Here is a 16,916-nt window from a genome sequence, read left to right as displayed (position 1 = left end):
AGTAAAATAAGAGAAAAATACTGTATGATTTCACTTGTATGTGGAACCTAAAACAAAAAACAGACTCACAGAAACATCATACTGATGGTTGCTGGGGGGAGGATGGAGGGGGTGCCTGGAAAAAGGTGAAGGAATACAGTCATTGTCATAAGTGTGCATGGTGACAGATGATTACTAGACTTAGTGTGATAAAAATTAAACTTTAAGATTAGACAAGACAACAGTATAAAGACTCAAGTTAGAAAACACCTTCACATATCAATAAAATTTCAGAAATGTTGACATAATTGACAAATTAATGCACAACACAATATTAAAATCCACATAAATATCGGTGGAATATAAAGAACTAAGCAGCTAATTAGTGAAAAGAAATGTTCTGAATGCATAACACATATTAAAAAGATAGGACAAGCAGAGCCAAAACTCAACAGTAGTAACCAGAAGCAGTTCGGGGATAAAGACCTGAGTAGAAGTTCTTTTGGTCAAAAAGGGATGTTTTGGCTCCTCAGAGAAGAAAAGGAAAAGAGGCAGAGGGCAGAGAGGCTTCTTCCCGTTTCCCAGAGCAGCACTGAGCCCGGGGGGAGGCGTGGCTCTGGCCCGCACAGCCCAGCGGGCCCTGTGGGCTGCTCGTGAGCATCCTGAGTAGGTGCTGTCGTTGGCGGGGCTCACTCTTATAGTGCCTTGTACGCAGCTCAAATACAATTTGGAGGTAAAATTAAAAGTAAAAATCTCACTAAACATAATGTACTGCTTTTTAAAAAAATAAATTAACATTTATAATAGAACACCAAATTAGATTTAGCCTAATGTATTACATAATATACTCTATTAAACAAGGACTTCCAACGTGCTCTGTACCTACATAAGAAGTCAGTCAGACACTTGGTTTAGTTAGGAGCAAACATAGGTCAGGGCCACCTACTCCCATAAATTTCGCTGTTTGCTACGTAAGGGGAAACTCAGCACAGGGGTCCCTCCCTGAGACACGCACAGAAAAGTGCGAACCTCAGGGAAGAAGAAAGACTTACTGCAAGTTGGAACTGAAGTAAAACTTCAATTTCCAGTACCTTGGGGAAGTGTAAGGGATGTGTACTATATTCACCAGGTCTACATGGATGACACTTGGATCATACAAGAGCCCTGGGTAAGACTGGAATGGTCATGTCCTAATTGTTCCTTGGAGTTTGGAAGTGCTGCTGGTCACACAGGCATATGCAGGGTTGAAAGATGCTGCCACTGTGCCTTCCTCAGATGCCACAGGGGCTCCTGCCCCCAGACGACTAACAAGGCGCCTCTCCTCTCCTTAAACACACCGGCTCAGCATCAGGGAGGTAGGGAGGTACTGTCAGCTTCAGAGGAGCTGACTACGGTTTATCCCGCAATGGACGCGTTAGGCTTTCAGAGAACCTCAGTGAGACTCAGTAATGAGCAATCACCCTTTTATACAAATGAGACATTTCTTACAAGTCCCTTGGGTTTGGCTTCAAAGGTCGAAAGCTACTCTATTGTTCTTGAGGCAGTCAGACTGTGGTCCTGTCGCTGAGCAAGTCTTCACACCAGCCCCGGTTTCTGGCCTCGGGGTACACAGAGGCGTGGCACTGCTGCATGGCGCGCTCCATCTCCTCCAGCTGGCGGCACCCGATGGTTAACCTTTCCCTAGGGAAGAAACGTGCGTCACTGCCAGTGCTGGCCAGGTGAGTGAAAGCATTTAACCCCACAGGATGGCGCTGGGGTTTGAAACACATTCTTTGATATTAGAGAAAGATACTAAGTGTTACGGTTTCTCAGCACAGACAAAGCACAGGAGGATATAATAGGCGCTTAGACTAGTTCTCAGTCAACATGAAGATCTTGATGCAGTTCCTTGAATTCAGGAATACCTGTTCTCATGGAAGACCTGCTGCCAACAAGCAAAGCTGGAGGCTTAAAAACAGACCTCTGTGTGGCCTCTCCTCCGAAGGACCTCCTCCAGGAGGTGGGCTGGTGTGAACAAGTTTTGATCCGAGGGGTAAGCAAGGCCCGGAGAGGGGGTGTAAACCATATTTTTTTGTCTTATTTAGCTTGGGAGTTAAAGAACAGGTAGACTGGAGGCTATAAAAGTGCGCCCCCTGCCAACAGCAGACACTAGAGAGGGGACAGGACATTGACAGAGCTATTAACATGATTGCTGAAATACATTCTCTAACAGTTAACAAATGAGTATTAGTTACTCTAACCAGAGGCGGAAGCAGAGAGTTATGGCCAACGTATGCCATGCCTATGCATAATTTTACCTGAAATGAAGCCTACCTGGGCTCTCAGGTGTCTACAGAGTCCAGATCCCACTGGAACCTATTTATACGTACTAGGAAGTCCGCTATATAAGTTTATGAAGAATACCCAGCAACTAGTACAGCGCCTGGCACATTACACATTAGGTGTTCACGACATGACAGTTACTTTTATTACGTAAATGACTTATTACTCCCTTGGCTTCTAAGGTCACTCCAAGCCATCTCCATGGTGTTGGAGAAGATCACTGGCTACGTCTCCCTGCTGCCCCCACGGATGCCTCCACGTGGGGTAGGAAGGAAAACAAAGGCAATCAGTACTCAGGGAATGAACAGGCTGGGAGACAGTGGTGGCAGCAGAAGTAAATACACCCCATCTTGAGTGGCCTCGAGTCCTGGCGATATGTGGTGTCTGAAGCTAATTAAAACCTGACTTTTGGCCTTGTGTTACTCTAGTCCTACTTTCTATACTTGGATTGCTTAAAATTTAGTGTTACGCTGCTGCCAGTTCTTCACAACTACTCAGAAAATGATTTCCGGAGGACCCCCTGAGATCCAAAATGAGAGAGGTTTTCTTCAAACTTAAAATGCAACACATCCCTGTTGCTGTTCTTGGCTATTCCATATATGAAAACTACTCCATTGGACAGTAGACTTTGAACCGATTTGTGTCTTTGCTTTTTCTTCCTGCTTTCTCCTCACAGTTACAAGGTGAGTTCCTCTCCTCTTCCCATCCCAGTGGCATCTGGTCTCTATTTGTAAGTCGCCTATAGATTCTGTTTCCTGCAGCAAGGTGTCATGACCGAGGAAAGCATCAGGTGTTTCTCACCTTGTATATCTGGTCTCTCCTGGATTACAGTGACAGGAATTCTTGAGTTCCTTTTGCCTGTGGCTTATGTGTACAAAGAACAGTAAACGTGAGGTCACCTAAGCACCTTTGCTTGCCATTCAGAGTGAGTCATCTCACCATGTATGGCTATGAGAGGCAGCCTATTACATGTTTTGATGTCTCTTAATTGCTCAAAAGTTCCTTCTTTATGTTGAGCCTAAAAATCCCAGTGATCTGACCTGAATCTTAAAACAAAACAAAGTCATTATCCCCTTTTCCTCCAACAGAACAAATATTTTCTTTTATAGTGATCCTATTAATTTTTTCCAAACTACACAATCCCAACTACAAACCCTTTGTGGAGCCACCTCCAACCCAAGACTGGAGGTGGCTCCAGTTCTGTGATGTGCTGTGTCTCGTGTGGGCGCTGCCCATTTCTCCCGTCGTCCTCATAGGGGCATTGACCCGGCCTGACCAGATGGTGAACAGGTCAAAAATAAGGGGAAAAAAATTTAAATCAATGAACCCCGCCCCGCAAAATCTCCATCATTTGATTAATTTCCATGACTAATTTTGTCCAAACTGAATGGTGATGGTGAATTTAAGTGACCTAATTCCCATTTCTGACGCAATTTTTCCGAAGTTCTGTCTAGATACGAGGAAAGTCTAAAATGGGCACTGGTTTTACAACTCTGCACTTTGGCATACATTTGAAATGTGTACCTCAAATCATCAAATGAAAGGAAAGTTTAATGCAATGTAATCCTAATGTAAAAACAGGATGTAATAGCTATCATCATATTCAATGCTGAAAGACTGAAAGCTTTCCCCCTAAAATCAGGAACCAGACAAGGATGCCCGTGTTTAATGTCTCTACTCAACATAGTATTGGAAGTTCTATTGGCAGAATTAACCCCCCCCCACAAAAATAATAGGCATACAGATTGTAAACAAGGAAGTGAAATTGTAAATCCCAAAGAATCCGCAAAATAACTGTTCAGAGCTAATAAACCATTTCTGCAACACTGCAAAATAAAAGCTCAACACAAAAAATTAGCTGTGTTTCTATACACTAGCAATTCACGATTTGAAAAGTAATGGCAGGAAACATACCATTTCCAATAACATGAAAAAGATCAAACTACTGAGGAATAAATTTAAGCGAAGAGGCACAGACCTGTACACTAAAAACTTCAGTCTGTCGCCAAAAGAAATCCAAACCTTCAATTAGGGGCGTGCCATGTTCCCACACTGGAAAACTTACTGCACTGGTGACAGACCCTGGGGCAAAACACATACTTAACGCAATCGCTGTCAAAACTCCGAGAGTCTTTTTTGCAGGAATGGAAAGGCTGATACTAAAATTTACATAGAATTAAAAAAAAAAAAACCCAAAAAGCCAAATGTTGAAAAAGAAATAATGTGAGAGGACTCACACTTCCCAGCTTTGAAAACTTACCCTAAATAACTCAACCAAAGCAGAGTGGTCCTGGCATAAAGACAGATGCACAGACCAGTGGAACTGAACTGAAAGTCCAGAAATAAAACCTCACACACAGTCGACTGACTTTAGACAAGTGTGTCAAGAGTGGCTCCTTCAACAAATGGTGCTGAGGCAACTCGACATCCACAAGCGAATGAATGAAATTCGACCCACACCATACACAAAAATTAAAATGAATCAATGACCTGTTAGAGCTAAAACTATAAAACTCTTAGAAAAACATTTGGGGTAAATATCCATGACCTCAGCTTCAGGAATGGATTCTTAGATATGACACCAAAAGCCCAAGCGACAAGAAAAAACTGCACAAATTGGATGTTACCAAAATTGCAGACTTTTCAACTGTAACTGAAAAATAAAAAAAATTTAGGTAAAAATGCAAGAACTAGTATAGTTTATCCAGCAAAAATTCTGTTTTGTCCCTTTGGGACAGTATAAAAAATCCATGTTTTAAAGCAGATATGCAAATAATCCAGCAGCGCTTTTGATACAACTCGGTCCTGGTGCAGTGGCGCTTTTGATACAACTCAGTCCGCAGTTTGCTTCCCCTCCACCTCCCTGGTGCTCCGCCCCAACCACCTGCTCAGATTGACATTGAACGACTGCAGGGTTTAGTTCCAGAATTCTCCTTGTGTCTGATATTTTGTCTGGTTTCTAATCTGGCAATGTTAATTTTGGGATAAAGCATACATAAAATATGATTAAACAGAAATCTCTTTCTCAAAAAATCACTAAAATCTTTGTACATCAAAGCATACTATCAAGAAAGTGAAAAGGCAACTTAAGGAATGAAATTCAGGGGGAGAAAAACACTTCAGGCTAGGCCTCCAGAAAGGTCTCTGCAGAGGCGCTTCAGCCACGCCCCCAAAGGAGGCCTCCCAATGGAGCCCCTCATTCAGCACGGCAGGTAGAGGTGTGGGCGTGGCTGCCCAGCCGGCACCCCGCCCCTAACCCTGCCAAGGCCACAGCCCGTGGGCTGCGCACCGCGTCTGGTGTTGGGAAGGGAGCGCTCCCCGACGGAGGCTGCCAGGTAAAGCCACGTAACTGCCAATGGTCAGGTCTGCAAGACCACACAGGATTCCGGTCTGGAGCCGGATTCCTCATCGAGAATTCTTTACAACTTGACAACAGAAAGAAAACAACCCAACTAACAATGGCCAGCAAGCACGTGAAAAGATGTTCTCAGCGTCATTTGTAATTAGGAAAATACAAATCAAAATCACAGTGAGGTAAAACTTCACACTCAGCATAGCTATAATCAGAAAATGGAAAATAAATGTCGCTGAGGATGTGGTCAAATTAGAACGCTTGCATCTCGCTGGTGGGAAGGTAAAATAGTGCAGCAGCTGTGGAAAACAGTTCCCCAAAGACAAGCACAGAACTACCATCTGACCCAGGAATTCCACTCTTGGGACACACACCCCCCACCAATTGTAAAGAAGGAAGGAATTCCAATACGTGTCCACCAACACTAGCCCCAAACGGGAAACAGAGTGTCCAACAGCAGATGGAGGAACAAAATGTGATACATACTGATACATGCCATGGAACACTCTTTAGCCCTACAAAGGAATGAACAGCTGATTTATGTAAAAGTGAGATGAACCTCAAAAACATCATGCTAAGTGAACAAAGCCTGTGTTGTACGAACAAAAGGTCCTGTGTTGTATGATGCAACTTACAAGAAAAACCCAAAATGAGTAAATCCACGGAGACAGAAGGCCAGGTTAGTGGTTGCCAGGGTCTGGGCCAGGAGGGGAGAACAGAGAACCACTGCTTCATGGGCAAGGGCATTCCTACCAGGGCAGGTGACGGAAGTGTCCTGGAGTGAGAGCAAGGGGTGTCCAGCCTGTGGGCCGCACGCAGCCCAGGATGCCTATGAACGCAGCCCAACACAAAATCATAAACTATGCATGGACCTTTTTCTTTGCTCGTCGGTTTTCATTAGTGGTTGTTCAGTTAGTGTGTGGCCCAAGACAACTCTTCTTCCAGTGTGGCCCAGAGACGCCCAAAGTTGGACACACGTGGCACAACACAGTGGATGCGCCCGGTCCCATTGAATTGTACAGTTTAAAGTTGTTAATTTTGCTATGGAAATTGTACCTCAGTAAACAAAAGTACATACTTTTATTTTGTATAATCTTCTATCACAAATAATGAAGTCGAATTTACTGCAACATACTATTGCATCTAGAGACAAAAATAATGTAATTCTATTCCACTTAAAGCAGAAACACCAAAGGTCTAAATCTGAGTCCCAGATTCTTCTCTAAGGCTTTTTTTCTGCCGAGGCTTCTTGGACACAGGGGTTCTCAAATTTCAGCGTGGCCTGGGAGCACTGGAAAACATTGCTGGGCTCCACCCCCAAACTTGCTGATTCAGGAGGTCTGGGGCAGAGCCCTAGGGTTTGCATTTCTTCCAAGTTCCCAGGTGACGTTGACCCTGGGGTCCAGGAACCACAGCTCAAAGGCAACCTCAAAGCCATTACCAGGGAGCTGGTTCCAAGGGTCAGAAAGCACTCACTCCTGAGAGCACCTGCCACAGGGAAGGAAAGCTTCTGATACACATGCCTTCTTAGGCAGTATATTAGCTGGATATGCCAGGTACTTTATGAGGCTGATGTTACAACTAGTTTGCATTTCATGTAGAAGAAATGACCTCAGGGACTCCACTCGCAAACAATGCCAGAACACTCTGTCAAGAACTTACAGGGCAAAGTAAGTTAAACACTTCTAGCTTACTTCTCATACACATAAAAGATATCACAAGATATGTGTGTCTGGTATCTATCTGACAATTTACCACCTGGGTTTTCTGAGCCAACCCTTCCTCTGCTCAGGGCGCATAATGCAGACAGACCCCAGCAGCAAGAGAAAACACCACGTCAGAGAGTCTACAAACTGGAAGGTAGAACATTACCCGGTTTATAATGTGAAGACCAGGGTTCCCCAGTGCCATGGAATTCAACTTTTGATCAAAGCCACTTTCAATGTGAGACCTTCATTTCCTGCTTTATCAGAACCTATAAAGTAGTTTTATGTTCTTCAGCTACTTAATTACATCCCTACCGCAATAAATACAGTGTCGGGCACATGAACTGTGTCCTTCCTCACAACTAACACTGTGTAACAAAAAACAAGAAACAGGAAATCCAGACACTTTAAGTAATTGCTTTTCTTAACATTCCCAAACACGGCCAGCCGTGTGCAAGTTAAACCACTCCTGTTTGCACCTTGAGACCACAGGAGAACGTTAACACCCTCTATGCACTGCGTTTAACCCTGCGACTAACGTGAACCACTGACACCAAAAGAAGGTCTCTTCTGGCAGCTGATGTGGAAACTGCGAGCTGGGCACGATGCGGGAGGCTGGCACAGGAGACACCGTTCACTGAACAGGGCAAACGATGCTAAAACGAACAGCGGGATAACAAATCTAAAAGCTATGAATCAAAAGCCTGCTGAACAGCAATTGCCATTTTTCAACTCATTCAAGATATTATATATTTGATTTCAAAATCACCCTTCTGGGTATAAGAGTGAGCTTGTTAATACCAAAGTTCAAACCCCTGAGACTATAGGTGGGAAGAAAACAAAGGAGAGAAGAAAAAGTACAACTGCTTCAACTTTGAAAATCAACTTTGACCCCTATCCCCTCTCCACCACCCACCCCACCCCCTCCAAAAAACCCTCCCAATTATTCCAACAGTAAGGTGAACTTGAAATAATCTTAGACATCTGAACCATCCTGCAAGGGGCTCGGGCCCTCCAGGTTGTCTGCAGTGGGCTTTCCACCCTTGAGACACTGTACTTTTTACACAAATCTCAGGTACACAACCTTCAAGTATAAACTGTGAAGATCTATAAGAGTATAGCTGGTTAACTGATAGTCTGCAGATTACAGTAAACAATCATTCTCACCACCAGGAACAATATCACGCATGCCCTGGCTTCAGGTTTTCTTGGAAAATTTATTCGATTCTAATGGGTGCACTTTCATAGCTATACTGCTTAGTAACATTTGTGTGTGATTCTCAATCCTAGTGTCTTGACCATCAAATAAATTCATCAAGTGAGAGTTTTAACAGAAGCACTTTGATCGCTAACTCTGTCCCTGAGCCTGCACACAGAATTTCGTAGTCACAAAGGTACATATGCACATTATCAACAGCAAAGAAACAGTGATTTAGTGACATAGTGGCATATTGCCTAGTAGTGAAAAAACAGTTCTGCTACAGTGCTTGTTCCAAACACACAGATTTATTCCAACCCCACTGATACAATAAAGAACAATTTGAGCACATAACACAAGTTTCACATTTTTTCACATGTAATTTCAGCAGTGAGAGATGCTAGGTGAACAGAGAAGACTGTACTCAGCCGAGCCAAGCTGCTTAGGAACACACACAACACACATGCGCACACCTCAGAAACGCACAGTTCTCCCAGCTTCCTGTGTCACGGGCCACATCCACTCACATCTGGTGCTGCAACGTCACGTCCAATTTCAGATGACCCTCCCCCCAGCACACCACACGAACCGACCAGCTGCAGCTCTTCCAACGACCAAGTCCACAAGCAATCTCAGCTCTTTTTCAGGCGCCAATTTTATTATAGCATTTATGTATGTCCTAACTATTGAACATGTGTAAATCTGTGATGTCATTTTGATCTTTTAATGCACTCCTGATGAGGTTTCGGAGTGACATGCCCCAGCCCATTTGTTCTCGTGAGCCCTGTGATCGTCACTGCATGGCTGTGAACAGTGCAGGGGTGACAACAGGAACACACATGTCATGTGGTGACAGGACTGTGAACCACCCCCTGCTCCAGGGCCCCACAAGGTGAATCTCACTGCTGACTTACAGGGGAGCGTGGGGTGGAGGGCAGAGGGTGTGAGACTGGAGGTGACACGGAACCGGCTGGTTCGATGGGCTTTGTGCTCCTCAGGAATTCGTCTGGGCCCAGGGTTGGGCCTATACCCTCTCTCTGCGTACAAAAACCAGATATATACTACTGTTTTGTTACATATGAATGCGATGAACCAAATGATTTGTTTAAAGAATATAAACAGTGTGATTCCACTAAGTTAAAAAACAGATGAAATTAATCCACATATTTTTAATAATAATTGCAACAAAACCATAAAGATAAGGTTGAGAATTATAAACACAAAACCACTAGAGAGGATGGAAGAGAGAACACAGATAGAAATGGGTGAAGATCTCTTCTGTCAACTGAAAGGGAGGCATATGAGTGTTCTGTACACCAGCTGTTCTTCAAAACACGGTCCGAGGAAGGTAAGCCTCTTTCAAAGGGTCTGTGAGGTCAAAGACGTCAAAGCTATTTTCTTAACAAGACTGACACAGGGTCTGCCTTTGGCAACGGTGCACTCACTCTTGCAATGGTGCTCGGCAGTTTCCAGGGACGCGTGGTGCAGTTATGGAAACAGAGTAAATGCAGCAGCCGTGAGAACCCAGCTTGCGCCTACTAAGCCAGACACTAAGAGACCTACAAACAGTGCTCCTCTTGTCAGTAATGTTTTTCGTTTGGGAAAAGTTCTCTTCATAATTCTATGTTGCTTAACATGTACTTTCAAATAAACATTTTAAGGTTATCAACTTTAATTTCTAATACAGTAAATATTGATAGATATGACCCATGTAAACAAAAGCTCTCTGGGAGTCTTCAATAACTTTTTAGAATAGAAAGGAGTCTTGAGGCCAAAAATCTTGAGGACCACTTTAAACCTTGTACCTGCTACACAAACATACACACACATGGCCCTTTTGTATGCAGGAAACATGAAATATTTCCTACTAATAAAGGTAAAAAATCATAGTGTAGTGAAGACATTAAAAAACCCTTCACCACCAGCAGAAGCTTAGTCAACGGCTTATCTGTGCACAGATAAGACTTACCGATACTCAGTCTGGGAAACACAATCATAAAGCTCCTGGGCAGTAAATTTGACACTTTCATGTACCTGAAAAGAACCGAGATACAGCATTAAAAACGCATATTAAATCCACAAGTAGTAAGAGCACAATTAGAGTGGCCCATGTTCTGAGGGAGCAGAAAGTCACGTTTCTAGTTTTGCATAAAAGGGACCAAACAGTAAGAATCAGAAGTTCAGTGACCATAACGCTAACACTGAACGATGTGTGAAAATATGACACCTATCGTTAAAGCCCAATCTGTTCCCAGAACCAGAGGTGAGAGGGGCCTGGGGTTAGTGAAAATCTCAATAAGGCAGATGACTGCTTTGGAGATCAAATGGACAAAAACCAAAAAACAAACACCTACCCCGTGCAACTGATTCATGCTTCAGTTATCCCAGCCTCTTAAAATATTCCTAATTTTAAACATTTATTTTCTAGACAAAGTAAGTGAAATACAAAACAGTAAAACTGAAAATAAACAGAAACTCAAAGGGCTGGAGTGCACTGGGGGTCACTGGGCAGGCCACTGCAAGCAGAAGCAGCCACATCCGGTTACATCCTGGACGTCAGAGGAAACCCCAGTGAAAGACAAAGTCAAGATTTCAGCTCCAACAGCACTCGAATACTACGGCTGACCCTTCCAAAGTTATTACTGGGTAAACCTGCACTTTCGTTTAAATACAAAGGTTGTAAACTATGCAGAAACATCTATCTGTTTAGAAAAGAAGTTTGATTTGTAGACATTTTCTAAGGAAATGTATTCTTCAGACTGCTGAGGTCTACATCTTTAAACTAACATGTTTATACCCACAAATGTGTAAGGAACTTAGATAATGCGAACAGCCCTCCATCACACACAAACGAGGCGTGGCGCACAGGCAGGGTGTGGTGAAGGGATTCCTCTTTCTTGAGGCTTGCTGGTGACTTAGCATTTTTGGCTTACTTCTGTGGCGGGAAGACTCCAGAACTGAAATTCTTTTTATCAGACAACTTAACAAAGAGCACAGTGCCTGAAGTTTCAGAAATTCTGAATTAGTAAAAGGGAAATGAAATGAGACCATCTTGTGTATGATTTATCTACAGTACTGTTAGTTGGTATGCACTTTTTTTTATGGGGAAAAAATGTCCCCATCCTGATTTAGTTAATACTACTTTAAAGATTCATATCATGAAAGTCTCCTATAAAGGGTATTATTTGAAAAGATTCCATGAGCTTTGTCAGTATTTTCATAAGAAATTCACCATATTTGCGTAGAAAATATTTCATTCACTGAAAGTTAAAACTATATAGTTTTTAAATATAACATTTGAAATGCATATAATCCAGCCCTGGCTGGTGTAGCTCAGTGGATTGAGCGCAGGCCTGAGAACCACACGATTGCGGTTCGATTCCTAGTCAGGGCATGTGCCTGGGTTGCAGGCCAGTTCCCAGCAGGGGACTCACGAGAGGCAACCATACATTGATATTTCTCTCTTTCTCTCCTTCCCTTCCTCTCTAAAGATAAATAAATAAATAAAATCTTAAAAAAAAAATAAAGAAATGCATATAATCAAAAATTTTTGCTTAATATCTGTTAATTATATATAATACTTAATATATTAAATGAATGTATTAAGTTGGTATATAATTTATCATAGTTAACTTTTTAGGTACTTTATAATTTTTACTAACTAAAAGTGTATGCTAAAAATGTCCTAAAATATGGATTTAAACTATCAACCAGTCCAATTCCTACTTCTTATTTTAAAAGATTTATTTATTTTTAGAGAGAGGGGAAGGGAGGGAGAAAGAAGAGGGAGAGAAACATCAGTGTGTGGTTGCCTCTCATGTGTCCCCTACTGGGGACCTGGCCTGCAACCCAGGCATGTGCCCTGACTGGGAATTGAACCAGTGACTCTTTGTTTTGTAGGCCGACGCTCAATCCACTGAGCCACACCAGCCAAGGCCAATTCCTACTTCCTTACATATTCTGCTCTGGTCTCAGGGCCTTTGATATTTTCACGATTGCCCCAGCATACCAGAACCTATAACATGTCAAACTCAGGCAAGCGAGTGCCAACAACAATGCAGATGCCTGATCAGAGATGAAGGGCATCGCCTGTTCTCCATCAACTGCTGAGAAGAGTCACCTGAAGACTGGCTTTGAACGTGATACAATATGAACACAAAATAGTTCCTTAGGCCTTCAGAAGATTTTTAGAAAAATGAGTATTTAGATGACTCATCAGTCTTAAAAGTGATCATCCAGATACATTTGGACACTTATTCCAGAATACAGCTAGAGTACAGGGTGGTGTGGGTCCAAGTCATAGGTGACTTACAAAAAAGGCAGTTCGTCTGCTACTAAAAGGAAAAACGAAAACCAAATTAATGACCTAGATCGCAGATTCTAGCCTGAAATATCTGGTTTCATCATATTCATTAATTTTGACTCAAAACATTTTCAGTCACATTGGGACATTTTAAATTACACTGTTAAATATCATTTCTATGCTCAAGTGTACAATTCTAATTCCCAGGGAGCAAACAGTTAAAAGATGCCTCTGTCAGTAAACATTATTAGAATTATGACTATAACGTGGATTGTGGAATTGCAGTCGTTAATTCACTTACTATGTCAAAAAATGCCAAATATTAGAAAGTGGTTATATAATTTTGAATTCTTAAAACCTCAAGAACAAAAGGTAAAGATTCATATAAAAACAGCCAAACATCTTAAATACTTCAGATGGTCCTATCACCGTTTATGATAAAATAAGACAAGTATCTCCAATGTGGTACTTGGTATAGAAAAGAAAGTTCTGCTAAGAGAAATGACTTTAAAAATCTGAAAATCAATCCCACATATTCTTATAACTAACATTAGCTATTTTCTCCCAACGCTTTAAGCAACAAGAAGCCCTAAAAAGACCTATGTCCCCGATTTTTCTAGGATACATGATTTTAAAATTGTTATTTCCACAAGTATATTTTTGTTAGAATGACTCAATTTGAAATTCAGAAAGTATGATGGAGTAATTAAATACATATGAATCTTCTCAGATGAGGAAATCACCCTGATCACATAATGCGGTCATACAGTATGAAGGCTGATGTTTAAAAAAGCTCAACATTTCCTCTGTGCCCGGTACTGTACGGAGCACTTTCTACAGGGATACGAAGTTACTTAGTTTTAAAGAATACTGTGACTTGTATGTGCTGACATTATGCTCACTTCCCAAGTGAAGGCACTGAGACAGAGAACTGAACGGGTGGCAGAACCACACCGCACACTCGGTCGTGGTTTCTTACTGTCAGGTGCTGTGTACTGAGCAGGAATTAAAATGAAGAAACACATCGAAAGGAGTCTGACCCCGTAAGAAATGTGAGATGTGAATATATGTCACATTCCTTCAAGTAGAGCATTTTAAAAATTACACACAGACCCTCGAAGAGAAAGAATACACGGGAACACAGGCGGGACAGACCTCTAGGCAAACAGGAACCAAGGATCAGCAGGGCACTTTCCTTGGATCCGCAAGGCAAGGACAAGGAAAGCACGCGGCCTTGTTTACCAAACAGCCTGGAGCCAAGCTCGGCTGACTCTGGGGTCTGTGCTGCGGGGGGGGGGGAGGAGGAGGAAACTAAATCACAGCCTCCCCTTTCAGCGCCAGCGCCTCCCAACCTGGGGCGATGAGCTGGGCGGAATGTCTCTCGCTGTCATACGACCAGGGAAGCCACTGACAGGTAGCATCTGAGGAGCAGGAACGTTAAATGACAAGCCGTGTTCCACACAAGAAGTAATGTAACCTGTCCAAAATGCCAACGGCTCCTGATGCCGAACACCTCTGCCTTGTAGGACGTGTATATGTAAGTGTGTAGGATTCTACTCTATGTTTTCACTTAGAGAACCAAACACAAACTCATCACGTCGCTCAGAATTTAAAGCAGGTATCAATGAAATAACATTCCATTACGTTCTAGAACTCTACCACGTGAATTTATATGAACATTTCTGTATGGTGGAAATATGTTAAACATTTAAAAATACTTCCCATTACCTCATACTTGATTAAGACATTATAGAGGGTCTCAACATCTTGAGAACTACTGTTGGGGACCAAAATCCTAGAAAATAAAATAGAATAAAAGAATGGTTAAAAAATAGCTGAACTTTTTTCAAAAAACATTCATATTGTGAGAGATAACTTGAGCAATAATCTTAGAATGTTTACAAACCGTTTTGGTTATAATCAATAAAAAATGATAGAATCATGAGCTTAATGAAACAGCAATTCATTAAAGTATTTCTGCTTATTTACATTGATACTTACATCATCAATTAAGCAAGAACCATAATCATTCTGTGAAATTATAGCTCACATTTTGAATTATGATATTGATTTCTCAAAAAGTACATAGAAGTATGAAATGCATTTACACTCCGTATCTTTTTTTTTTTTTTAAGATTTTTATTTATTTATCTTTAGAGGGGAAGGGAAGGAGAAAGGCAAAGAAACATCAATGTATGGTTGCCTTTCGTGCGTCCCCTGCTGGGAACTGGCCTGCAACCCAGGTAATGTGCCCTGACTGGGAATAGAACCACGACTGTCTGGTTCGCAGGCCCACGCTCAATCCACTGAGCTACACCAGTCAGGTTACACTCCGTATCTTTTAAGCTGAAGATAAGGCTTCAAGATCTCCCCCGGAAGTGTTCAACCAATCCAGACAACTGATTAAACTATCAGACACACATTCTAATCAAAGCTTTTGTGACTAAATTCAAATAACACTGTCTGAACTATCAGCCTAGCATTATATGAAAAAGCATTACTAGTCAGACTGTTACTAACACTGACTCATAAAAATAACATAAAATATAAACATAAATAAATAATAACAAAACCAAATGGAAACAAGGAAAAAGTAAAAATAATAAAGATGATGGGAGAACATCTTTCTCCTTCTAGCAGTAATAGAATAATTCTCATTTTCCTGTACCAAGTATTTTTTTAGTTCTTTCAAGATGAAGATTTAAAAAAAAAAAAGGAAACAGTCCTTTCAATATGGTACAGTGGTTATTAGCAATGTCTGCTTGGGTTTGTTGAGCTGTGTGACCTTGTTCTGTGTGACTTATTTTCATTATCTGTTCATTGAGGATGGTGACAGTCCATACTTCACAGGGTTATTGTGAGAATGAAATAAGCTACTATATGGAAAGTCTTTATAATAGTGTCCAGTATTCAGTAAGCATCATATGTCAGTTGTAATGGTAACGACTATTAGCATCATCTAACAGTTTCAAGCCACAGAGTAAGTGCATAAAGAGAAATCAAACTACCCCCAATTAATTCTTAACTTCCAAGAGCCTTTTTAGTTATAACAATGTTTCTAGCAGCATTTAAGATCTGGCTCCCAGCATATGTTGTCAGTTTGGCTTAAATAAACTCTTATAAAAGTAAAAACAACAACAACAACAACAAAACCCAAACAAGCAAAGCCTCTAGGTGCTCTCATCCTTGCCAATGCTCGATATCGTCAGGGTTGTTGTTATTGTTCGAGTTAAATGACCTCAAAATAATCTTGTTAGATCTTTAATCTATTTGGCCTTTACTCAACTGCAGGAGACCTTTTATAAGTAATTTTTCAGGCTACAGTCACAGTTTCAGAGGGGCTGTCCTCCCTTGGAGGAGACATACAAGAATATCTTTAAGAACATATGGAAATCTAAGTAAGAACACTGTTTCGTGGAAAAAGATTTTCTCCCCACAATCTTAAAATACGTCTCCTAACCCCCCCCTTCCAAAAATAAAGGTAAAAAGACAGAGGATAATATGATATATAGGGAGGAAGGGTTCATACATAATTTGCTTACAATAGTGAGAACAGAGCTATCTGGGTAAGTTAAACCAATCTTTCAGTAAGATGAAGGGAAAAATAGGGTTTTCTTAAAGTAGACTCACACCTATTCATTTTTGTAGCTTTGGAAATATCCAAAAAGAGAGTAAGAAAATTAGATGAAACAAGATGTTTTATATTAGGAGCCTTATAAATTCCAAGCTGATTAGCGCAAAAGAAAGTACTTTACTAGACAATAAAATGAACATTTCTTTGTCCTGAACTGCTCTACAGAAAAACTAGTTTTAGAAAAATCAGTCATTTATCTATAGCAACAAGTCATAGCAAAGACTGTTAAAACTCCCAGCCTGGCTTTATTTTCCAGTTTTACTGAAGTGCAGCTTACATACCACAAAATCCACTCATTTTAATCAATGTACTGGGCTGCACAGCAATCGCCACGATTCAGTTTCAGACCATTTCCTTCTCCCAGAGAAAGGCCCCCCCAACTCATTTGCAGTCCTTCTCTGTTCTCACCCCCAGCCCCAGCC

The 16,916-nt window shown here is 41.5% G+C and overlaps 1 protein-coding gene across 3 annotated transcripts in view; it reads right to left on the bottom strand.

Annotated features, from left to right (window-relative positions):
- Positions 1-629: 629 nt before the first annotated feature.
- SWT1 (SWT1 RNA endoribonuclease homolog) overlaps positions 630-16,916 on the bottom strand; it is a 76,216-nt gene continuing 59,929 nt past the window's right edge. Inside the window, exons 17-19 of one of the 3 annotated variants that reach the window (XM_037145695.2) lie at positions 14,589-14,655; positions 10,527-10,591; positions 630-1,659 (exon numbers count right to left, since the gene is read on the bottom strand). In XM_037145695.2, coding sequence (XP_037001590.2) covers positions 1,524-1,659; positions 10,527-10,591; positions 14,589-14,655 — 268 coding nt within the window. In that variant the 3' untranslated portion in view covers positions 630-1,523. Of the gene's footprint in view, positions 1,660-8,842; positions 9,595-9,665; positions 9,926-10,526; positions 10,592-14,588; positions 14,656-16,916 lie in introns of those variants that run through there. The other 2 variants (XM_037145696.2, XM_037145694.2) reach the window with 2 other exon arrangements.

The sequence above is a fragment of the Artibeus jamaicensis genome, unplaced genomic scaffold (assembly GCF_021234435.1).
Source record: "Artibeus jamaicensis isolate MK-2021 breed Jamaican fruit bat unplaced genomic scaffold, CSHL_Jam_final contig_2170, whole genome shotgun sequence".
Classification (NCBI taxonomy): Eukaryota; Metazoa; Chordata; class Mammalia; order Chiroptera; family Phyllostomidae; genus Artibeus; species Artibeus jamaicensis.
Note: the sequence above shows the minus strand (reverse complement) of the source record. Positions and strands in the feature narration are given on the sequence as shown.